The 24,410-nt window shown below is 43.8% G+C and overlaps 2 protein-coding genes across 4 annotated transcripts in view; both read left to right on the plus strand.

The window, feature by feature from the left end:
• RNF128 (ring finger protein 128) overlaps positions 1-18,383 on the plus strand; it is a 44,103-nt gene extending 25,720 nt beyond the window's left edge. For both annotated transcript variants that reach the window (XM_068152173.1, XM_068152172.1), the window contains exons 2-7: positions 2,721-2,968; positions 9,603-9,674; positions 10,648-10,730; positions 13,170-13,266; positions 15,378-15,546; positions 16,972-18,383. In XM_068152173.1, coding sequence (XP_068008274.1) covers positions 2,721-2,968; positions 9,603-9,674; positions 10,648-10,730; positions 13,170-13,266; positions 15,378-15,546; positions 16,972-17,090 — 788 coding nt within the window. In that variant the 3' untranslated portion in view covers positions 17,091-18,383. The remainder of the gene's footprint in view (positions 1-2,720; positions 2,969-9,602; positions 9,675-10,647; positions 10,731-13,169; positions 13,267-15,377; positions 15,547-16,971) is intronic.
• Positions 18,384-23,959: 5,576 nt separating this feature from the next.
• Positions 23,960-24,410, plus strand: part of TBC1D8B (TBC1 domain family member 8B) — a 35,051-nt gene continuing 34,600 nt past the window's right edge. Inside the window, exon 1 of one of the 2 annotated variants that reach the window (XM_068152175.1) lies at positions 23,960-24,189. In XM_068152175.1, the coding sequence (XP_068008276.1) occupies positions 24,060-24,189 (130 nt within the window). In that variant the 5' untranslated portion in view covers positions 23,960-24,059. The remainder of the gene's footprint in view (positions 24,190-24,410) is intronic. The other variant, XM_068152174.1, reaches the window with a different exon arrangement.

Consider the following 24,410-nt stretch of genomic DNA (forward strand, 5'->3'; position numbering starts at 1 on the left):
TCATGAACATGAAAAAGCGATTGCTTACTGTGCCAAAGTTAATGCTCCCAGTTCTGTGCACCTCTTGCATGTTGCATTTCTCTGCTGAATTGCCAAATCTGTGCTTCATATTTACCAGGGTCAGAAGTGTAATGGGAGAACAAGTGAAATCTCTGCAGAGCAGAGTTGAATATAAGTATTTGTATTGGTATAAATAGATGCAACTCCATTCCATGTCTCATTAAACCTGGTACAGGAAGGTAAGCCTTGGATCCCAGTTACACTCTCCTTATGTGCCTATGTCTCAGCAAACCATTTGAGTTCTCGTGCTTCATCTGTGCCATCTGTGTCTGCCAAGTGGCATCCTTCAGGTTTTGACCAGCAGTGTTGTCTTAGGATTTTGGGACTACCTTCTGCAAAACTCCACATGTGCAGAGACCGATTTGTCTAAAGAGTAACTTTCCAATTTCATAGGAGATGGGAAAGGAGAGAGGCTGGGAAATGTTTAACTAAACAGGTCTTGCTTCTGTTTAGCAATGCACCCTTTATTAGCTAAGCAGGCAGCAGCTCGATCTCACCTTCCAGTGTCCCTTGAAAAGTGTTGCAGAAAGCTTTACCTGAATTGCAAAAGGTGACAGCCATGTGAGGGACTTGGGTTTGTGTGAGGCTTTTTCCATGCACAACTAATTGACTTTTCTATTGCTTTTGCTGGCATCTGGGAGGGGAGCAAGCTGACAGTTCAGGGTAGTTCCTATGCTTGAGACACCTCTGCAGATGCCCTCCCAAATAAGTTGTTTCCATTAAGATGCCCAAGCATTGGCAGGATCCCCTGTCTCGGTTGGTGGTGTCCAGGCCACAGTAACACGTTTCACTACCTGTCATCATGGGACCCTTTAAAGCAGCTCAGGAAGCACTGGGTGGGGATGATCTTTGCTGATTTTATTCTAGAAGCACAGCAGTAGTCTAAAATGTGGATTTTGTGCTTCTGTCTTAGCTTGAGGATAATAGCACATCATTGAATCTCCTCTTGGCAGGCAAAGGAGGCCTTGGTTTCTGCCAGGTAAGGGTGATGCCCTCATGACAGGCCCTGTGTGATAGTGTCAAGGCATTGTGTAGTCCCTGCCCAAAAGGAGCTTTGGAACTGAGTGAACTCTTGTCCTACTGATGGCCAGAAATTGGGTGCAGTTTCTGGACTCCTTAGAACTGCTGGTTTCACAAGGCTTTTGATTAGCTTCATAAGATGCCAGGTTAGCTCACCTGGTAATTGCCTTTAGAAATTAACTGTTGGTCCTTAAGAGACTGCATTACAAAATATTGAAGATGGATGCTGATAGCAAGAAAAATCTCTAGGGGAAGAAATGTCAAGACTTAAACCTGTCATCTAATGACAGTTCACATCATAGTGAACTGATTAGCCCAATACTTAAATGGAAGATTCTTTTTCTTTCAGGGTTAAACTTGCTCACAACTGATGGTTTTGCAGGCTGGTGGTGACATTTCACTAACAGGAATCCTCACACTACATCCTGTATTGAGCAGAACCACAAGCTATATTTAACCAGTGAGACACACAGGAGTGAAAGGGACTGAGGCAGAACAAGCTTTTTTTGGCACACTTCTTATTTTCTTGTTGTCACAGCCTGTTCTTTCATGCTTTCTTCCATTCTTATAGAAGTAACTCTCAGCTTCTGGCTTGACCTATGCTTAATTCTTTAGTTGCTCCTAACACCTGACTCCAGCTCTCTTTGACTGTGCTATAAGCCCTGGTTAATCTTAAAGGACAGCAGTTGTTGTCTGGCTGATTTTTAATGGTTTTTTCCCTGCTATGCAATGTGCTTCTTATTACATGGAGCTTTCTGAATAAAAGATGAGTTCAGTGACACCAGGGAGAGTTGCTAGACATCATGATTATCCATGTTGGATCAAAGGCATTACATGAACAAGCTGGAAAACTGATAAATGCTTTTTCAAGTTAAAGCCTTTGTGGTTTAACACCAGTTGTAGTTGTTAATTGGTCCCTTCATTAAAAAGTGTTTGGCTGGGAGGTTAGCTAGGAGTAGCACTTCTGTGACAGATTTTATCCCTTCACCATGCAACATCTGTTACGAATGTCACGCAGATAATGGTTTAATGCAGCGAGACTCCTGACTGGCTAGTCTTCAAATCCACTTCTTTTGTATTTATCTTAGAGAGGCCACTAAGAATACACTTGTCTGTCTGTCCCCCCCTTTTTTTTTAATTCTCTTAAGAGCTTCTGTTTTATTGAGATTGTCTAGAGAGGTACTCAACAATACTGTCAAAGTTAGAGAAGAAATATTAAGAAGTAGCAATGGAGAGGGTAGGGTCCCCAAGCCACCAGCTGTGCACCTGGCTTCCCTGAGCAATCCCCTGTGACCCTTCTCAGTATAGGATCTATTTTTAACTTCATGTACTTCAAAGGCATATTAAAAGTGTTGAGTCTAAAGTAATGACAATGTATGCCATAAATGGGAGTGAGGGGTGCTGTGGAGAGAAATGAATTCTAAATATGCTTCACTTACGCAGCTCATGGGTAACCTGACATATGTTTCAGCTGAACAAGCACATGGAGATGGCGCTTATTCCATCAGCTCTTGCTGAGTCTATAAATGCTAGTTAGGAATTTTCCAGTCTGATCTTTAGTGCTTGAACTGGAACATCCAAAACATTGACTTTGATGTCATACCTAAGAACTGAGCATGGATTTCCCTTCTCCTTTGCAGGTGCTGAAAGCATCGTTGCGATTATGATTGGCAACCTGAAAGGCATGGAGATCTTGCACCGGATTAACAGTGGCATGAAAGTCACCATGGTTATTGAAGTGGGGAAAAGGCAAGGTCCTTGGATGAATCAGTATTCCATTTTCTTCATCTCAGTGTCATTTTTCATTGTCACAGCAGCAACCATGGGCTACTTTATATTTTATTCTGCTCGGAGACTCAGGATTGCAAGAGCCCAGTCCAAGAATCAGGTGAGTGTGTGTGCCATGAGTCTTTTACACCCCTCAGACACTGTGCTGTGGATCTTGAGGGCAAGATACTGGCTAAGCACCAAAATCACTAAATTTGCTCATTCCACAGGAAGGAGAGAGTGATCTTTAAAATGCTAAGAGATATAAACAGCTTAAAACTTTTCAAAGAAACAGCAAGAAGTAAACTGTCTGGAGAAAGCAACTGACAGATTTAGCTAACTTGTCTCCTACAAATTCTACTCCCTGAACTGCAGTGCAGCCATAGTGCTGATGTATAGGAGGCGGTGTGAGAGGTAAACTGCTTTTAGCTGACCCTCACACCTCCCACATAGCTCTGCCTATGTGCTAACTGTAATGTGAGACTGCAAACGTGTCTGCAAAATGGTGCATGATTTCGGCTGACTTTCTGTAGACCACAAATTGGGAGGCTGCTGCTTGTTGAAAGCTGCTTTCTGACTGAAAGCTTCTTGAGAATTGCAGTGACAGCCTCAATTAGGAGTTGAAAGAAGAGCACCTCTAAATTGTGCTCTTTTAAAACCCCAGGCAGAGAGTTGCTAATGAGTTAAGTTTCCAAGTAACTCGCTTCTGTGCAATAATCTTATCAGTTGATAGGACTAATGCTTACAGCTTTGTTTTCAGTCTGCCTTATACCTGCTACTTTGGGGCTTAAGCAAAAGCCTTAAAAGTGAGAATAAAGTCCCAGCATGACATCTGTCAAAGGTAATGGGCTCAACAGGAACAGAATCTGAGTGGCACAGATGCAAGCTCTTCTTCAGCCTTGCCCTTGGAGCCCTTGGTATTTGCAGTGCCTTTTGCAGGAGCTGCCTGAACTCTGAAAGAATAGTTGTTAGTGAGTCCTTTCCTACAGACAGCAATAGCACAAAGATCTAACTCTGGCTGGGTTCAGAATGTGTGAATTGTCTCTGGATCTGTGGTTAAATAGTTGAAGTGACGGGCTTCTCTGCCATTGCAGTAAGACCAGCCCTACCAAGCTTCAGAGCCTTTGAGCAAGATCTTTCTGAAATAAGCTGATGAAGCTAGAAGCTGGACCCAAATATTGAATTTCAGGCCAGTTTCTGCCCTCTAACTTTTTAAAACTGGCTTCTTTGAAGTGTTAAAATGCAGAACTGGGGTTGCTCTTGGCAGGCTGAGATACTAGCTCAGGTGAATGACAGCAGTATTCCTGGAGTTGAATGCTGGGTTTCTTTTAGTAACCACAGAACCTAACTCACTCAAGTTTGTGTTCTGAAATCCTGTTGTCCAAGTGTAGTCTTGTGGATGATAGTCAGCTGCCTATATCCTTACTAGGTCTAGAGATCTAACTGTGACCTGAACTGTATTTGTGTCATGTGTAAGCTGTGTCTGCCTCAACTTCTGGATTAGGCCTCCCTTAAGTTTTAGCGTATTTGGATGTTTTGGGGCTGCACCACACCTGGAAGTGGTGTGAGGATGGAATAAGGGTACAATAAGAGATGGAAGAGCAGCATTGGAAGTTGTCATCTGCCTGTGAGATGCACCATTGTTGCTCCTGGATGTCATATGGAGATATTTGTGTAGTACCTTTCATGAGAGAGAACATGAAGCTCTGTAATTTGATGCTGTCATCTTGCATCTATCATCTTGGACAGAGGTGCCCAGCTTCCTGCTGATGAATTGTCTTTTTCATTACCTGCCATCCACCCTGGGCAGGAAAAACTCAGTGTCCAAAGGGTGGTGTGCAGAATACAGAGTTTATCAAACCATATGAAAATTTTTCTTCTATTAGAATAGAATAAACCAGGTTGGAAGAGACCTTCAAGATCATCGTGTCCAACCTATCACCCAACACCACCTAATCAACTAACCCATGTAACCAAGCACCCTGTCAAGTCTCCTCCTGAACACCTCCAGTGATGGTGACTCCACCACCTCCCCGGGCAGTCCATTCCAATGGGCAATCGCTCTCTCTGTGTAAAACTTCCTCCTGACCTCCAGCCTGAACTTCCCCTGGCACAGCCTGAGACTGTGTCCTCTTGTTCTGGTGCTGAAGGTATTTAACAGAGCAATTGTGGAAGTCCAGCTCTATTCTGAGCTACCAGGCCTTTAACAAGCTACAAATGTTATTAATGCCTCCTGTGGTAGACAGTACTGGGAAAATCCAGTCTGCTTGGCTAGTACCTTCACAAATTATTTCTATTTCGGGCTCTGTGTGCACAAGATGTTTATTGCAGATTGAGAAAGAACATTGATAAATGACATGCCAGTTCCACATGACTTCAGGTGAACTTAAGGAGCCCTGTAAACGTGCTTTATGAAGTTTAAGAATAGAAGAAAGCTGCTCTGTAGTCAGGGGGTAAAAATGTACTATTTTGTAAAAGTGAAACTCAAGACAATCCAGAATTGTTTTCAATTGTTTTTTTGTACCATGGCTTCTGAAAGCTGACCATGCAATGATTAGATAAGCGAAGAATGACAAAGTTCTCGTCCATTAAGGTGAACGACTAAAAGATAACGCTGCAGTGTTCCCTGTTAGCTGACTGGATTCTCAGGGTACATATGAAGTTTGAGACTTAACTGCTTTGGCTCCATAAAATAATGAATATTAGTCATACAACTTACCAGCTTGCATGCTATATGGGAACTTTCCTGTCATTGTTCAGCCCTTTGGAAAATCCAATTGCCCGGACTTCAGTCTCTTATCTGGGTGGAGTGCAGAAGTCTATCTTGACAGAGTGTGTTTTATCTCCTTTATTGCACAGATACAGAAGGGTTATGCATTCTTACAGGAGGTGTCTTTAGGAAACACTCAAATGTTGGTAGTGAAGTACTACAAACATTCCCCCTTTCAGAAGGGAACTCCTGTGCTGAATGACTCCCTTTACCCTGTGTTACTATTTTTCAAAGTATTACCTGCAATTTCTTTTTTTAACCTTCCCTGTGGGATCCTATTGCTATTGTATGAGGAGTCTTTTGAAGTGTCAGTCTAACAGCTGAACCAAAATAAACACTTGAATTGCTCTGCAGAGTGATATGATGAGCTAATCGTGATACATGGTAATAATCCCTGCAGCTTTCCTCTTTTATGTTCAGGCTTGTTCTTGCTGACCAGGCGGCAGCTCCAGGATTGCTCTTGCCCTGGAATGAAAAGGATGAGGGAGCTTGACTCCCACTTGTTTACTAAGGGGTAGAACAGAAAGAGGGAAGACTGTTTTGTAGATGCTTTGTCCCTTTTGCAAAGGCTTCTTGAAAGCAGGAGCCTGGCTGGATAGTTTCATTCATGCATGGGACTGGTAGCAACCCCTGCTTGAATTGGATGGTTCCCGACTATGGCAGTATGTTTTTCCTTTTCTTTTGGCTGGGGAAAAATCTTCAGACTTAAGTGCTTTCTGAAGTAACCTCTTGCTTTATAGACAGGCTGTTCAGTACCTTTTAAACTTGGCTGTCTCACAGAATGTTAGTGGTTGAAAGGGACCTTGAAAGGTCATCTAGTCCAGCCTCCCTGCCAGAGCAGGATCACCTAGAGTAGGTCACACAAACATGTCCAGGTGGGTTTTGAATGTCTCCAGAGAAGGAGACTCCACAACCTCTCTGGGCAGCCAATAGTTCCTGTACTTTTTGCTATGCCTACTTGCTTCTTTTGACAAAAGCATGTTTTCTGGACAGCTTGATCACATATACCCCAGGTTTTAAGCATGTCATTCTCTGCAGACTTTTCTTGAAGCCATCAGCTGTCTTAGTCAGCTTGAGCAGGAATTGAATACAAGTCAGTACTGTAAACCTGTAAAAAGTTGAATGACTATAGAGAAGAGCTAGTTGTATTGTCCTGTAGTCCAAGCAAAAACATAAACTTAGTATCACACCTGTTTTAACTGAGTTAAAGTAGAGTAGCCTTGTTGTTGTTGTGAATCAGCTAGCTAAACTGTTTACAACCTGCTAGTTTTTACCTGAATGCCTATTTTCTTCTGGGCTTGAAATTCCAAGTCCCCACCTCTGTGATCTCTTGCTGCATCATGAGGTCTGTGAGCAAGACACCAGAAAAACAAGATAAGTATTGTTTGTTGCCTTTCATCTCTAAAGTATTGGCAAATTCAATTCCGCAATATATTAACTTCTCTTAATAATGCAAAATGGCCAATGATGTTATCTGTGGCTTGGTTTCTAATTTAAGCTCAAGTCTTCACTTCCATGATTTCATAAAGATTAGATATTGCATCTGAGAAATTACCTAATTAATGGCTTTGGAGGAGGTTAAGTTGCTCAACTTCCCACAAGTCCAAACTCTCTTCATGGCAGTAGCTACATATGGGGAAGATCTTCCTGCGCTTATAGGAGAAAAGTAGGGGTTCCTGACCTCCTTAGAGCTTGCTGGCATGCACTGTCATGACCATGCTTGCAGGACACCAGGAAGGCACCTGCATGCAGAAAGGGTTGGAGATAAAATGAGTGTTTGACTAGGAATGACCAAGGACTTAACAGCAAACTTATTTTTTTTCAGTTGGGTACCTCTCTACTTCAACTTCCACCACCAGAGCCTGGATGGGAGATGGGATTTCACCTGTTTTGTAACATCTTGATTCCTTTTTTCCCCAGCCTCAACTTAGTCAGCTGTTTTTTCTAGAGTTGCTGAGATGGGACTTTTAGGCTTTTAATGTCGTCAACATTTACTGTTTGCTTGAAACACGTGTCTTCACAAAAGGCATTGACGTTTCAGGCTTGAACATCCTAGATCTATTGGTAGAGTATCCAATAAAAAGCTGCTGCTTGTAACCTCTCTCTCTCCCCAGAAGGGTGTTCTGCTGTACTTATCAAAATCAGTGTTAAAGGTGACTTTGCCAGTGGTGCGTTTCATGAAGAGCAATTAAACTTGTGCCTTAATATCGTATTGTTCCAGTAAATGATTAACAATACAGCCAGTTGAGTCCTGTCTAATATGCTTGGTCTGACATTAGATGTGTAGATTAGACACTGCATGGGGGAGTACATTCCTAGAAAGTTTAATTTTCAATTAATAGCAAGTAGTGGTGACAGACAATTCTGGCTGCATGTGAGAAGTACGAATATTGCTGCATTCCCGCTCTGTGGATGTTACCGTGTTTGCTGATGAAACTTTTGGGAGCCTCTGTGTTTGAGTATGTGGCTGCTTCTCTATGGCTTCACCGAAACATTAACAAAGGAAACATCATTATAAAATTAACCTGAAGTGAAATACAGAAATGTTTTGATGTCTTCAGCAGAAGACCTTCATAGCCCTCAAATCTGACTAGCTCTCATTTTTAAAGACCTGAAAACTTGTTTGTGTTTTTCACTTTTGGGTTGTGTGTGTGTCTTCCTTGGTAGTTGTTAAGAGCTATCAACTATTGAGCTCCTAAATGTGCATACTGATGAGATCCCAAAGCAACACTGATACACAAATAGGTCATTTTGCACCAAACCCGTTTGACAGGGTCCCAGTGGACCATATAAATCAATTTGTTTGCCATTAACTGTTTCAGCACAGGGAAGCTTATATAGACTTGAAATAGTGTACAACAAACTCACTGAGTTTGTTAGCTGTCAGCAGCAGCCCTTCCCCCTGCTGTTCTCCTGCCACCAGCACTGCACCTTCATCAGAGAAGATTCTTTTAACTGAAATAAAATGCATAAGGGGAAGCAATGCTGGAAAGCGAACAGTGTGGGGTTCCTGCACAGAGCAGCTGCACTGGGCGGTTAAGTGCTGTGGGTGGGAGAGGACAGACATATTCTTTGTGTTGGTAAAACAGCACCAAGCTGTGACCTTTAAACAGAGATGTTGGCTCTCCTGCTAATGAAATGTTTTGCAGTGACAGCTGGACAGCAACAGTTGCCAGGCACGCTGGGCTTCTGCTGTCTGCTCATCTCTGTCCTACCCTGACAACAGCAAGTAAATGACTGCATGAAGGAGAATGGGGAGTGCTTCCTCCTGCTCTCATTTAAGCTGCCCTGTAATCCACCTCGGGCTAGTCGCTGATTTGTTTCACACCTTGTGTCAAAGTGAGAGGAAGAAATAGCTCTGAGCCCAGTTTTAGGGTTTTTTTCCTTATTTCCCTTCATGCATGTTACTTTGAACCAACATAGAAATAAAACTGCATTCTTCCACCTGACAGGAGCAGTTGGTGCTAGAAGGCTCCTGAGCTGTCTGTGTGTTCTGTAAAGCAGTCATGGCAGAGGCTAGTTCAGGGTGTGTTGGTGGTACCTGAACTGATTTGTAAAGACTTTCACCAGGATGTGAGTTTGTGCCAGGAAATTGTCATAAAGTGAGTAGTTAATATTATTGATTGTTGAACTCAATGTTCAGTCCTCTGTACCAAGTCAGTTTGAAGGTTTCTGTTTGTTTTGGCCAGGTATCATCTTGCATCTTCTCAAAGAAACCCTTGATAGTCCTGTGCTCTGTTGAAAAGGTAAAAACAAAGCACATCCAAATGCTTTGTCATCCAGAGTCGATAACCACATCAGTATGTGCTGAAACTCTTGTTTCATGTTGTCCCTAAATAGCATGGTCATGCTTACCAGGCTTGTTTTGATAGCATCTGGGTTATAAAACTGGTTCCAGTTTGCAGTAGGCACCTTGGTAAGTATTAATAACCCTCACTTAAGAGGAAAGATGACTGTGCTTAACCAGGGCTGCTTTCTGTTACAGCGACAGCTGAAGGCCAGGGCTAAGAAGGCCATTGAACAGTTACAGCTGCGTACCCTGAAGCAAGGGGACAAGGTATGGCTGATCCCGAGCATTATGGCACACCCAGAGTGTGGTTCTTAGTACAGGAGACAGAAGTTTCTCTGAGCCTGAGATGGTTTCTCTTGCAAATCAGGTGCTTTCCAATGTGCACTTTCATATAAATCAGATACTTTTTTTTTGTTTGTTTGTTTAGACTGCTTGCTTGCAGTTCTGCTAAAATGAGAGGTCCTAATTTGTTGGCATAGGTGTTTAAACAGCTTCCTTGGCTGTTCTTCAGTAACTGAAACTCAAGGTAGCATTTTCTAAACCTCTATAGCAATGCCTCAAATAATCAAATGATGATTTGCAGTTGGATTTCTAAACTATGGGATTAGACATTCAGTGCTGCTGTCGTCTTGACTGAGTGTCATGGATTGAGTTGAATCGGCAGTTTTTCATACCATGCTGCAGTCATGCCAGCTTCAAAAATTAAAGTACTGGCTGGAGCAAAGTATTATGGGGCTTAACGTTCAGATGGCAACATGGGAAGCTTGCTGTTCTGCTTGCTGCTTCTGGGTTCTTGGGTGCTGGAATGGTGGAGGGACAGGGGAGTAGTTTTCTGGCTTGGGCTTTTGGCTCGCTTGCTTCTGCTTGCTTCTGCTTTGTGCTGTGCTTTTTTTTCTGCAACCAGGCTAAGGTAATTATGCATTTTTGTACTATGGTTTTTCTGACTTTGCTCAGTAAACTTTATTCTAATCTCACTGTTTTGGTGTCTCGATCCAGAATTTTTTTGTGTGTTACTTTTCCCTCACTTCTGTGTTGGGAACATAGCCAGGTTAACCTGCTGGTTTGTTTGGTTTGACCCGTTTTGTTCTGATTTAAACCGTTACACTGAGTAATCCTCACAATCTGTTTATATAACATTACATGGGAGCTGCTTTAGCTAGACCCCTTTGCATTAAACCTGATGGTAATTGAAAAGAAGCCTTGGATGTCTGTTAAGATGAAATTCATTTCACCACTTTAGGAAACTGGTCCTGACGGAGATACTTGTGTTGTGTGCATCGAGCTGTACAAGCCAAATGAAGTAGTGCGCATTCTGACTTGCAAGTAAGTTGTCCTCCAGACTTGCCCCATAATCCAAAATCTGGAAACTTGCTTCTTTCTTACTGGTTGCTCCTTCTGCTATGCTAACAAAGCTGATCAAACTCTAATTAAGCTGTTGCACAGCAAGTGTTCTTGACTCTGTCAAGCAGTGTTTTGAGCAACAGCAACTGTGTGAATACACGCTTGTAGTGTGTCCCCCGAAGGCCTGTGCTCCTAACTTCCCCTGTGAGTGTGTGGTGACAAGTGTAACCCAGCAAACTGCAGTGCCTCTCCAGGACTTCTTAAAGATTTTATATTTAAAGAAAAATAATTACTTTTCCTCTGCTGATGGATAAGAATGTTACCTCTAAGTTGCAGGTAACTGGCAAAACTGTGCCCATTTTTTGTCACTTAGTTTACAGGTTACTAAGGGGGTTGTGATCCCACTAAACCTGTTAAACTTTCATGTTAACTTCTGTAGTCCAGAAGAAAGCATGCCTATGACCAAAACACAGCTACAGTGGTTTGTCTTTCTAGGATTCTCCACTGTTGTATCTCATTGCTGTGCTTCTGTGGAAGCCCAGTATTGTAGCACCAAGGCTTTATTTGATTGCTCCTAATGAAGCAATGAAGCCCTTTCAGGGCTTAAGGAAACCTGTGCTGTGGGACTTCCCCCTGTGCCTGCTGAATGGGACTGCTGGCAAAACTTCTAAAACCAGAGGGCTGCAATGTCAACTGCATGAATTTTGTATGGGAAGAGGTTTTGTGACCTGTGGAGAGGGTTTCTGAAAAGCACTCGGAAAAAACTTTTGATGTAGGAAAAATCAAGTTCTGGAGAATTGAAAACAATCTGTATCTGCTGTCATGCTGAGCGCAGAGTCTTGGCAAACACTATAAAGCCTGGGCTGGGGTTACAGGTTGTAACAGGGGGACAGTTTTGCAGAAGCTATCTCTGCTCCCAATCTGTTTTGATTTCACAAAGTTGGCTTGTTAAGGTGTTACCAACAAACTTTCAGCTGCATGCATTGATTATTCGGTTGTCTTGTCAGGTTTCTGCTTGTGGATAGTGCTGTTTAGTAATGAAATAGGTGCCCATGAGTATGGAAGCATTTGGATAGGAGATCCAAGTTCTCATTATTTCCCTATAAACTCTGCTAACATTGATGTGTAGTTGCAAATAATGCATGACCTAAGAAGAGACTAACTTCTTTTGAATGTATTCTTTATGCACATTTAGTATGTTAATGCCTTGTTCTTGGAGTGCTTCTACATATGTTTGAGAGATTTCATTCCTATTTGGCCCAAATGTATCTCTGAAGATGGCTGAATTTACTTGATAATCTTCATTAGTGGTGCTCTCTGCCAGCATCAGCCATACTAAATTCTCTCATGAGTTATAAACTGGTATTTACTGCAAGAATGTACTTGCTGTTGATTGCCTCCATACTGAAAACATTTAACCTTATCCATGAAGGAAACAAGCAATCAAATGTTCCTGTGAGTCACATCGGTGGATTCTAAGTATCTGGGGTGTGTGTATTTGCAGAAGTCATTCTTGTCCAGATAGTCAAACAGAAGGCATTTATAGTAAGAGTACCCAAGACCAGTATGAAGTCCCAAGCACTTCAAATAGTCATGCATCAAGGGACTTGAAGTTGTATTCATATTGGTGCAGGTGGAAGGAGGTGCTGGTTATGTGGTCTGAACTGCAGAATGCTGGTATCATATTGAGCGCAGGATGTGGTGATCTCTGCACTTGTCTCAGAGTTCTGATTAATAGTGAGCAGTGTATGTCTGCCCTGCTACTTCTATTCAGGCTGCAGGAACAGGCAGATTACGGGATTTCAAGTAACTTTCCTAAATCTGTGGCCTAATTCAGCCTCATTGTGGAACTGTCTTCATAGAAGAACACATTTGCATCTGTAATGGCTGGAATGTAGTTACTTAGAATACACAGCCTGCCAAACATCCACTTGGAATATGCAGTGACTGCACAGGCAAAGTAAATGTGTGGGGGTACAGTTTTATCTTGATGACATAACTCTGAGATGATTTTTCTATATGGTTTTAACAGAAACCAGTATTATTTAGCCATCTGCATGACAGAAGTTAACCTTAAAGCTAAGGCTGAGATGTCAGTATTTATATTAGTTAAATTTCCAGCTGGGAACATATTGTGCATGGTGTTATGAGGGGTTTTGTTTGTTTTTGTTGTCTCTCTTTTTTTGGTGATAATGCTGAATTATAGCAACTAATGAGCATAAACCAGCTACAGGTTGAGAGGTCAACTGTCTCTAGATTTCAACTGAACTTGTGGCAAAATAAGGTAATCAGTTCCAGAATGAATAAATTCCCAGTGTTTTTAAATGAGCCTTCATAGCTGCCAGAGAAACAGTTTGCTTGGTGTGAAATCTGACTTGTTGGGGACTTTTTATTATTATTAATTTATTTTTTTCTCACCAGCCATCTCTTCCACAAGAACTGTATTGACCCCTGGCTTCTGGAACACAGGACATGCCCCATGTGCAAATGTGACATACTCAAAGTTTTGGGTGTTGAGGTAAGTCAGTACTCTTCAGTTGTGGTAGATACCATTATCAGTATTACCCTGGTGTTGTAATCACATTGAGCACTCAGCGCAGGCACTGCCATGTTAGTGGTGAGATGCTGTAGAAATTGCCACGTCCTGTTTAGTGAAGCCTGCAGCTGACCTGGTTTGAGTTGGTATCATGGGGCAGAATGTTAACCAAAGTTGATAGTAATGCATGCCTGAAGAATTGCTCATAACTCCTGTGCTTGCAGCTATAGGAGTTTCTCAGAGCTTCACGCGGAATTTGACAACTCCTACTGTCCCTGAAAGCAGCCTCTATTCAGTTATTAAGTACCCAGAGTCCTTGAAAAGTGAGTGTGTTAGCATGTGTGGTTTTCCTGGAGCCACATGACTTCCTAATATACATAAGGAATTTCCGATGTGTTCTGTAACTGACTGTTGTGGCAAGTGCCAGCGGAAGATGCTGTTGCCAGTGCCTGGTACTGCCTGGACTAGCTGTAACTCATGCCAGAGCTTTCCTGGGGAAAGATCTGCACTAAGTGGAAGGAAGAATTTTTCCTGGTAGCGGGCAGTAAAAAGGAAGAGCGGGGTGAAGAATGCAAAAGCTGCACCCAAACTTCCCACTCAATTAGGCAGTAGCTGCTTTTCACCTATGATGCTGGAAGTTACCAGAAGTTTTCTTCAATTTTCAACTTTTTTCTGCGTAGATGTTCATTAGATGACAGTCCTTGCAACCTGCCAACCACACATTCCTAAAGGGAAAAGAGAGCTGCAAGCTGGCAGGCCAAATCTGACTTGCACGGTACTGCAAGGGGAACAACTGTAGGAACTTTTCAAACCGATAAATATGAGACAGGCTGAAAGATCCCTTGTGATTGTGGAGTTACAACCATCTCTAGAGCAATGTGCCGGAGTCCTGGTTTTGTGAAAGTCTGGGATGACTTCAGAAAGACTGAACTTAAAGAAGAAAACTTAGGCTATGTTGTTTGGAACTAATAATCTGTCTTTTGGGAAGTGATCCAGCCCCTGAAAAACACTGGGCTGTTCCTGTGCATTGCCTTGCCTGTGTGCTAAAGCTGCAGGGAGAGCTGGAGTCATGTGGATATAACAGATGATTGGCTTTTTATCATGTGAAATGTAAATAAGCAACATTGATCACATCTGCTCCTGCAGCTGGTGGAGCTGCTCCCGGTGGGGCCTGTGAGTGGCCAGGCAACATCCATGGGCACTATGACTGGGGTGCTGTAGCCGGTGGAGGTGATGGTCATGGCTCCCTTCCTTGTGAGGCAGGCTTATCCTCTATTTTCAGTACCCAGGTCACCTGCTGTAGCCTAAGGCTTAGTATTGACAGGAAGACAAACGTAAAAGCCAAATGCCTCTCATGATGTCCGTCCCAATTCGGCCAAAATTGAAAAAGTGATGTTGCCTCGTAAGAGCGAGGTTGGGGCCGGACAGCTCCCGGACAAGGGCAGGGGCCGTGGCCATGTGTGCGGAGCGGGAGGAAGAGTCTTGCTTCTAGCGTGTGGGACGGAAGGAGTGTTAACTCCTCGAACAGTGCGAGCTCTGAGAGGACGGTAAACAAAGTACTGCCGCCCTCCCTTCTGCTGCCCTCAGCGGCCAGGCAGGCAGACGGCAGCAACACAGCCCAGGGCGCGGGCGGCCGCGCAGGGCCTGACGGGAATCGTAGTCTTGAGGTCGCAGCGCTGTGTGCAGTGGGCCGTGGGGACTACAGCTCCCAGCATGCTCGGGGGCAGCAGCGCTCCCCCCGCTTTCCCCCGTTCCCCGCCCGGCCCGTGGGTGCTGGAGGCCGGGTGGGCGGCGATGTGGCTGAAGCCTGAGGAGGTGCTGCTGAAAAATGCCCGCAATCTGTGGGTGCTGGAGGGTGTTGCATAGGCGGCGGGGCTACGGCGAGCCTCCTGTAGGACACGTTGCTCCATGTGTATGGGAGTGTCCCCTTCAAGCACCTCAGCAGAGCATTAAGCTGAACATGAGAAGTTGAAATTGCATCCCTGTAAGCAACCGAAGTGATGCTGGATTATTCATATGGTCTTGCAGGCGTGGATCTCCTGGGAAGATGCAGCTCCCTACAGAGTTTTAACCATTTTCTTTTTTTCACAAAGGTGGATGTAGAAGAAGGAGCAGAGTCTGTGCAAGCCACAGTATCGAGTGGGACATCAAATGTCTCGGCAGTTAATGAAGAGGATAATCATAGTGAAACAGCATCATCTGGATATGCTTCTGTACAAGGAGCAGATGAATCTGTTCTGGAGGAACATGCACCAGCAGAAAGTACGTCTACTGTTTCACCTGTTTTGCTAGATTGCATTGTACTTTGTTGCTTGTATTATGAATTAGGGGGGATTTGCCTTTAAAGAAGAGCAAATTATCTGAAAAATGTTTTCAGTGTTCAACTTTGCTAACACATGCTCAGTATTGCTGTTGATTTTAAAAATGGAAGGGTTCTAGGTAATCAAATAGAAATGTCTTGGAGAGAGGAGTTAAGAGTGTGTGTGTGGGAAGTTCAGAGGCATAAGGATGCTCTGGATGTTACTAGATTGCATCAGGGCAGCAAAGCTATTGAAGGACATGGAGAACAATTCTCTTGAGGAGCATCTGAGGAAACTTGGGGTTGTTTAGTCTGGAAAAAAAGGAGGCTGAGGGGAAACCTTACTGCTCTCTGCAGCTACCCAAAAGGAGGTTGTAGTGATCAATGTGTTGTAATAAGCAATTTAGTGGACATGGGTGTTTGTCTCTTCTCCCAAGTATCAAGTGACAGAATAAGAGGAAATGGCATAAAATTGTGTCATGGGAGGTTTAGATTGGATATTAGGAAAAATTTCTCTACTGGAAGAGTGGTCAGGTGTTGGAACAGGCTGCCCAGGGAGGTGGTGGAGTCACTGTTCCTGGAGGTGTTCAAGAAACATGTGGACATGGTACTTCAGGACATGGTTTAATGGCCATGGTGGTGTTAGGTTGACAGTTGGACTTTATTGTATGATTCTACTTCCTGCAGGATGATTAGCTGATAGGAAAGCATGCAATTTGCTGTGAGCCTCCTGTGGGATATGTTGCTCCATGCTTGTATGGGAGTGCCCTGTTCAGGCACCTTAGTAAAGCAAGGGACACTTCCTGAAAGTTAAACATCAAAAGTTGAAATTGCACCCCTGCAAGCAACCAAAGTGATGCTGGATTACTTATATGGAACAGGGCCTCAAATGTTCTTGGTTTGGGTGGTGAGGACACACACACCAACATCAGCCTAACAAGATTAGTCTGTAGGGAGAAGACCTTAGTCTCTGAGTTAGGCTACATCCATAGTTCATCCTGAACCAAGTCTCTAGAAGTTGTTCCTGATGCCTGTCTTCAGCAGCCCTGCAGTCACATGAGAATTGCCACTCTCTAATAGAGTTGGATTTTGTAGCCTTATGTGGTCTTCTGACACCTGAGCACACAAGCCAGGTGAGAAGAAAGCTCCACAGACAAGCAGATACCTCTATAAATGACAGGTAGTGTCCAAAATGGGCTCGGAAACTAATGAGGGGCAGCAGAAGAGTAGTCATTGGAGCATGGCCTTGGATTTCCCACTTAGCAAGAAAAATGCTGGGAAAAGACTGCTGCAGTGGGCTCTTACAAATAAACTGTGTGGTTTGCTTTAGGGTAGTAGCTTGCCTATGATGCTTCTTAATTTGTCTTTTCTTGACTTCTTCTGGACAGATGACAACATGCATCTTGTAAACAATGAATCCCAGCCCTCCACTGTGAATGTCCTTCCACATGTTGACAACCCAAGTTTTGAGGCAGATGAAACACAAGTTCATGATGTCAAAACCTAAGAATGTGCTGAGCAACGTGGTGTAAGCCTTCTGCAAGGAGCTGCCTACTGTCCTCACATGTATACCAAACATTGCAAGACTGTAGCATTAAAAGTATTGCCTTGGCAATGTTGAGGTCAAATGGACTTGTTCAAATCATAATTGTATGGTTTGCAGTCCTTAAAACTGCATCTCCCATGTGGAATTTAGTTTAAGGACTCTTCAGATAAAGTTGTCTTATATATAAAGCAAAACATCAGATTATAACACTAAACCAAAAGTTCTATTTTCAGCAGAGCTTCTGTTCAGTGTTTCAGTCATTAATATAGGAAGAAGATTCTTTTATGTCATAGCTGTCTCTACTGGGAATTGTTTTGACTGGTGTTTTTTTTGTTGTTTATTGCTTTAATTCAAGTGGATTTTCATTGTAAGCAAATTGGTCTAATACTTATTTAACAGACACAGTTCAGTTTAAAACAACACTGTATGTAGTATCTCAGTGCACTAATTTGATAGGACAAAGTATCAACTAATGCCTGTCAAACTGGATTTTGCCCACAGTGTCTTTGGTTCTCTAGTAAACAGATTGATTCTCTACCTCTCAACTCTAACCTGCCAACCACACATTCCTAAAGGGAAAAGAGAGCTGCAAGCTGACAGGCCAAATATGACTTGCACAATACTGCAAAAGGGAACAATTGTAGGAACTTTTCAGACCTGTTAATATGAGACAGACTGAAGGATCCCCCGTGACTTTTGGAGTTGTAACCATCTCTAGCACCAGCAATATGCCAGAATCCTGGCTTTGTGAAAGTCTGGGATGACTTCAGGAAGGCTGAACTAAAGGTATGCTGTGTTGTTTGGAAAGAGTATTTTGGGAAGTGATCCAGCCTCTAAAAAACGCTGGACTGTTGCTATGCATTGTCATGCTTGTGTGCTAAAGCTGCAGGGAGAGCTGGAGCCCTGTAAATGTAACATGATTGGAGAAATTGTCTGCCATCTGTGGGGAGTTGAACTGGGGTCAAGGAGGAACACTGGGTGTTTCAGTAAGTGGAGGGCCTTGCTCAGCAAAGGTAACTAAGGACATCTTACAGATGCACTTTATTTTTTTTTTTTTTAATCTCTATCTATGGCTCATTTCTGATGTTAGCATAACTTTATCTTAAAGCCTGCAATAAAGTACTATTGAATCTGGAGGGGAAAAGCAATGCATTTTCTTTAGCAGTAGTACAATTCAAATGTTGTAAATATTTCTTGATTTGTATTGAATTTGAATATGAGAATGTAAATAAAACTATATTTTGATGACCCTGACTTACATTAAATATTGATTGCCCTCTTACGTGGATACAGATGCTGAATTTGCCCCATCTTACAACCCCCAAATGAATTCAGTTTTGAGAAGCCAAAAAACCCCAGCAGTACTTGCTTGAACTAATTGAAATAAGGAATGTTAATTATGTACTGGGTGCTACTATTAATGAGTGTTGAGAGGCTTCAGCCTAGTATAGCTGTACTCTAGAAAAGTAAAAACCAAGCAGTTTATGGGGGTGCTCAGTTAGATGTTTGAGAGAGCTCTGAACTGTTCTAGGCAGGTTTGGCACAAGGCAGTCTCACGTTAACTCTTCAGATAGATTGCATCTCACTTTTCTCTGCCAAGTTGCTCAGTCAACTCTCCCTTACTCAAGTTTACTTCATGAGACAAAGCATTTAAAAAATAATGAAATGCCCTTTTGTCTGTGTGATACCACTCCCCTGGCCAGTTTGGTTGTAGTTAATCTCATGCTTTTTAGTTTGGTTCCAAGTCTATTTCAGGAAGCAGTGGTAGGTTATGAACTCTAATAGCAAAGCTGAGTACTCCAAAGCTGTACTTTGCTGTGATCACCTTTCTGTTCTGTGTCTGATATACAGAACAGAGAAAGGAACAGCCAAGCAGTAAATGCACAACCCCTGAGCACTCAATTTCCTTTTAATTTCAAATGCTTCTTGTAGTGTGTGAGTTATAATGTAGTAGTACTTTACAATGATACAATCTTTAAATCCTCTGCCAGTCTTCTGCGTTTAATAGGAATGAGTTTTGACCTTCAAGAAAGGAAGCAGTTGAGATCAATTCAATGTGTTGAAAGGTGCTTTGGCTCTTCTTTTTAACCCAGTCAACATATTTGTGTTCCTTTGTTTATAGAGTTCAAGCCTTTCTATTTATTTCAGAGCAATAAACCTGCTTTTCCCCCCCTCTACTGCTATTTCTAAGGGTAAGGTGGATGCACAGCATTTTCTCAAGGAAGGCACTAGTGAAGTATGTTAGGATGCAGCAGTTCATGTTAGTGAACTCACTGCTGTAGCATCAGATGCTGTCTGTGTGTTTTGTCAGGATGTGGACTTGTTTGGAGTATTTATGATAACTTCCTGGAATAATTTAAAATTCTTGGCTCAAATGTGAAGTCTGCTAAAAGAATAAATGAAGTGTCTGTACCTGAACAGTATCTGAGCTACTGCTATGCAGGAGAATGTTGTGCTTCTCTGGTTTTGAAGCTTAACCTGCAAGTCTGGCATGGTCTTGTGTGTGCAGGTTTATTCGTAAATATTGGCTGTGTGAGGGGCTTTGTTTTAAATGTGCAAATGTCATGCATGTCATATTTAGGTTGAGTTTGTTGCTGTCTGACTTTGGGGGGGAAAAAAAGAATTTATTTCACTGAACTCTGCACTGGTTTTCCCCCTCTGAGAACACTGCAGCAGTTTTACCTGCTGTAGTGAAAGTGGAGCTTTGAAATCTCATTATGTCTTTTCAGGCTGCCATGGATAGCAGCTGCCTTTAGCTGACCCTGCTTAGAGCACTTGTGCAGCAAGTGGGGTTGTTTTTGTGGTTTGTTTTGTTTGATTGTTTTTTGGTGATGGTAGGGCTAGAATGGCTCTGTGTTATGCACATATGTGCACTGTGGTACTCTTTCCTCCAAGGAAGAGGCAAACAGAAATGTGCTTGGGGATAGGGCTGTTCTGAAAGGCAGTGCAAGCTTGCTGCTGTTGTGCAAGAGTTTGGAGGCTTGCTCTGTGAGCGTTAAGGTTTGCATGTAAGAGGCTGGAAATTTTGTGCCCACCAGTGATAACACTTGCTAAAAGTGTGCCTTTTGATTCAGTTAATATTCCTGGTGAGTCACACACAGATGTCAATTATTCTGTCCCCAAAGAGAGAGCAGAACCAGGCTTCAGCATAATCTCCAAGTGTTTACTCACTGTTGTAATTTCCCTCGCCCCCAGGAAAGGTCTGATCTAGACATTTCACTCAAAGGCTTGCATGCTCTTGAAGGGGGACTGGGAAAGATGATAGTTTTTTACCCCCGCACGAGAGGAAACCTTGTCACCTAGCGCTGGATTACTGTGCTTTTCTGTAGACCAGACTTTAGAGCAGCAGGCTTTTATTTCAAATCCCAAACCAAAATAATAACACTATCTCATACCGAGGAAAATGGTCAGTTGTTCCTATAGAAACGTGGTTATGGCTGAGATACTTGCTGAAGAGAAAGGCAGGACTTGTGCTGGGGGGCTGCAAACATATAAAAGCACTTGGAAAGATCTGCACTTGTCAAATGACCTAACAGTTGGAGAGAATAAATATACTCCCCCACCTTGGCTGGGTGATTTAATGTAATTTCATTCTGTGTTTCACATACTCCAGCTCAGAAGGTAGCCCTGCCTTCTCGCTCAGGCTTCAACGGATGTTTTTCCTGTGCATATCTCAACAGAGTTCTGCTCCTGTAGGGGGTGTAATGCCTGGCATCTTGGAATAAGTGAAAGAAAATCTGTTGGCTTTGGCAGTTTTATTTTGGGTTTATGGGAAACTTTAAATCAAATTGCAGTGTTCACCCGCTGTGAACTAACAACGCTGTAACCGTCTATGCCGGTTGTTTAACTGTTGGTTATACAGAGTGAAGCCAAAATGTATTTCTAAAGCTATTTATCTATTTACATAATCTTGGCTATGGGTACTTGAGGGAAGTCATCTACCATTTCTAGCAGGTCTTTAATACAGCAGAAGAAAATTTCTGCAGCACTCAATTGATCTCTGTTGCTGCAGAATGCATTGATTAGACTGTAGGATGATTGTGCACTGATTAAGAAAGAATTTAAGTGCCTATAAATAAACTCCTCCAGGGGATGCTTTGTGCATCTTAATAGTATTTGAGAATCCCGTGCCTGAGGGAACTGCAAAAAAGACAGACACTAGAGACCTTGAACCAAGGGAGAGGGGGGGAAAAAAAGCAGATGTTCCCAAGCAGCAGCATTTTACTGTTGATTTTTTTTTGCCTAATTAAAGTTGGAATCTTTTATATAAGAAGCAATGTATGTCCTAACGTGTGTGTGTGTGTGGTGAAGACACATTATGCCCAGATACTGTGTGAGATGCCAACGACCAAGCTCTGGGTTGGAAATGCCATGGGTATCTCTCTTTACAATTAACACTGGAATTAGGAGACCTGTGTTGGAGCCTTCATAGTTTTTTCATATCCAAGGGTTTGGCTAATTGGGGAAAACTAAATGGTAAATGCTCTTGCTGGGAATGCTCCTAGAAAAAGCAGCATCCATGCAGAAATTACTCTGTCAGTTCATCTGGTAAATCTCCAGGAACCCACTAATGTCTGTTACTCCATCAGAGAGACAAACATTTTGGGAGGGATTGAAGAACCTGCCTCAAGTTTATCTAGTTGTTAAGGTTTTGTCTGTGTTAGTCACCACATTCTGGCTAATGATGGTTAATTTTTCCTTTCTACTAAAGGTAAAGCACCAGAAATCTATTGCTTTCTGTTATAAAACCAGATAAAAAGAATAGTAGTATGAGTTAAATCTATATTCAGTCCCAAATGTGAAACCTCTTAATATTACAGCTTCTCTTGTGGTGCACTGTGTGATTTAAAATATAAAAGAAGGAAAAAAAACAGTGTCTCATACCAGTGCAATTCAGCCAGTTTTGGAGCCTTCCAGTCAGTGAAATGTGATTGCACACTTGGTTCTGCTTTCACATGGTGCTTTTGGTTAGAACAAGAGGACACAGTCTCAGGCTGCGCCAGGGGAGGTTCAGGTTGGATGTTAGGAAGAAGTTCTATATAGAAAGAGTGATTGCCCTTTGGAATGGGCTGCCCAAGGAGGTGGTGGAGTCGCCGTCATTGGAGGTGTTCAGGAGGAGGCTTGATGGGGTGCTTGGTGCCATGGGTTAGCTGTTTGGGTGGGTTGGATTGGTTGATGGGTTGGACACGATGATCTTGAAGGTCTCTTCCAACCTGGTTTGGTTTATTCTAAATAAAGGTTTATTCTAAATAAAGGTGGTTCCTTATGCAGCTGGAATTGAGCAGACATTGCCAGACATCCTTCTGTGAACCCTTCTTGCTGCGCTTCTGCTCACGAACAGACCAGTGCTGGCAGAAGTATTTTTGGTAGTGAAGTACACTCAGGACTCTTGAGAGGGATGAATGGGAAGATGGGATGAAGCAAAAGTGCTAAGTTTGCAACCAACAGTTAGTGCATGATGTGCATAATTTTGGGGTTTTTTTTAGAGCTTAAAGTAGACAGAGTTTAAGTAACTACATGCTGAATTGTTTGTATGATATATAATCAATAAAGCATTAGTCTTGGAACTCTTAGAAAGGTCAGTTAGGCTAGTGTGTGCCCAGGGAAGGATCTGAAAGAACAGCAAACTGCAGAGAAGTTACTGCATAAATGAGTGTCCTACTTGCTCCATTTGTACCAAGTGACAGATTGTGGTGGGATGAGTGAATCTTGCAAGGAGGTGGGAAAAGATGGTAACTCTCAGCAGTTCCCAGCACCACTGACCTGGGAGTGGAGGATGCAGTAGCACTTCCACTCCTGTAAGGTTTTCTGGTTTTCTTTAGCATCAGAAGACACCATTTAGGAAGCAGAGTGCCATCAAGTGTAAGGCCTCAGGGAGGGACTTGGAGGTCTTTGGGACTTAGTAGAGTCACTGGAGAAGAAACAGCAACAATGGGACTCGAATGGGCAGATTAGGCAGATTGAGCAGCTGGATGACAGTGATCATTTCATGGGGAACTGAGAGTTACACTGTGCTGACCAGCACTCACAGAAAGCAAGTCCTGAGGTCATCCCACAGCTTTGTTTTTGTACAAAGTGAAATGTAAATAGGCAACATTGATCACATCTTCTTCTACAGCTGGTGGGGCTGCTCCTCTGCTCCCAGTGGGCCCTGTGAGTGGTCAGGCACCATCCATGGGCACTATAACCAGCGTGGAGGTGGTGGTCATGCTTTTCACCCTTGCGTGGTAGGTTTGTTCTCTTTTTCAGTGCCTCGATCTCCTGCTGTAGCCTAAGGCTTAGTATTGACAGGAAAATAAACGTACAAGCCAAATGTCTCTGGTGCTGTCTGTCCCATCTCCTAGGTTGAAAGAAGAATAACATTTGGCCAAAATGCAAAAAGGGATTTCTCTTCTTGTCAGAGAGGCCAAAAAATGTATCCGACCCGGTTTGTGAAGGCGGTTTAGGGATACGTTGGAGGCCTGCCAGGCACGTCCGAACCTCCTGCGGCCTTGCCTCATAAGAACGAGGTTGGGGCCGGACAGCTCCCGGACAAGGGCAGGGACTGTGGCCGTGTGTACGGAGCGGGAGGAAGAGTCTTGCTTCCAGCGTGTGGGACAGCGAGAGCTCCGGGGGTCTGTGAACAGAGTCCCCGCACCCTCTCTCCCGCTGTCTTGGGCAGGCAGGCGGCTGCAACACAGCCCAGGGGGCGGGCAGGCGCGCAGAGCCTGACGGAAGTCGTAGTTTTGAGGTCGCGGCGCTGTGCGTCCAGCGGGCCGTGGGGACTACAGCTCCCAGCATGCTCGGGGGCAGCTGCGCTTCCCCCCGCGCTCTCCGCTTTCCCCCGTTCCCCGCCCGGCACTTGGCAGCGGGGCTGTGTGCGTGGAAGCGGGAGGCCGGGCGGCGCGGCGGGTATGGGCGGCGGCAGCAGGGAGTGAGGGGGCCGCGGCGATGTGGCTGAAGCCTGAGGAGGTGCTGCTGAAAAATGCCCTCAAGCTGTGGGTACAGGAGCGCTCCAACCAGTACTTCGTGCTGCAGAGGCGGCGGGGCTACGGCGAGGAGGGCGGAGGCGGGCTGGCAGGTACTGCCCTCCCTGGGGGCCGGGGCAGGGTCTCCCTTCGGCTCGGTAGTGAGGCGGGGCCGCCTCAGGTCCGGTCCCTTGGTGGCCAGAGGATGGGCTGGAGGGCGAAGGTGGCCATTTGCCGGTCGTGGGATCCCCGCGCTCCTGAGGGGCAGGGAGGATGGGAGGCTTGGCCGCGTTCTGGAGCCCTTGACCTTCATGGGTTTTCTTATGTGATCCGT

Source organism: Melanerpes formicivorus, unplaced genomic scaffold (assembly GCF_026170545.1).
Source record: "Melanerpes formicivorus ecotype bairdi unplaced genomic scaffold, bMelFor1.0.p_v2 SCAF_22, whole genome shotgun sequence".
Classification (NCBI taxonomy): Eukaryota; Metazoa; Chordata; class Aves; order Piciformes; family Picidae; genus Melanerpes; species Melanerpes formicivorus.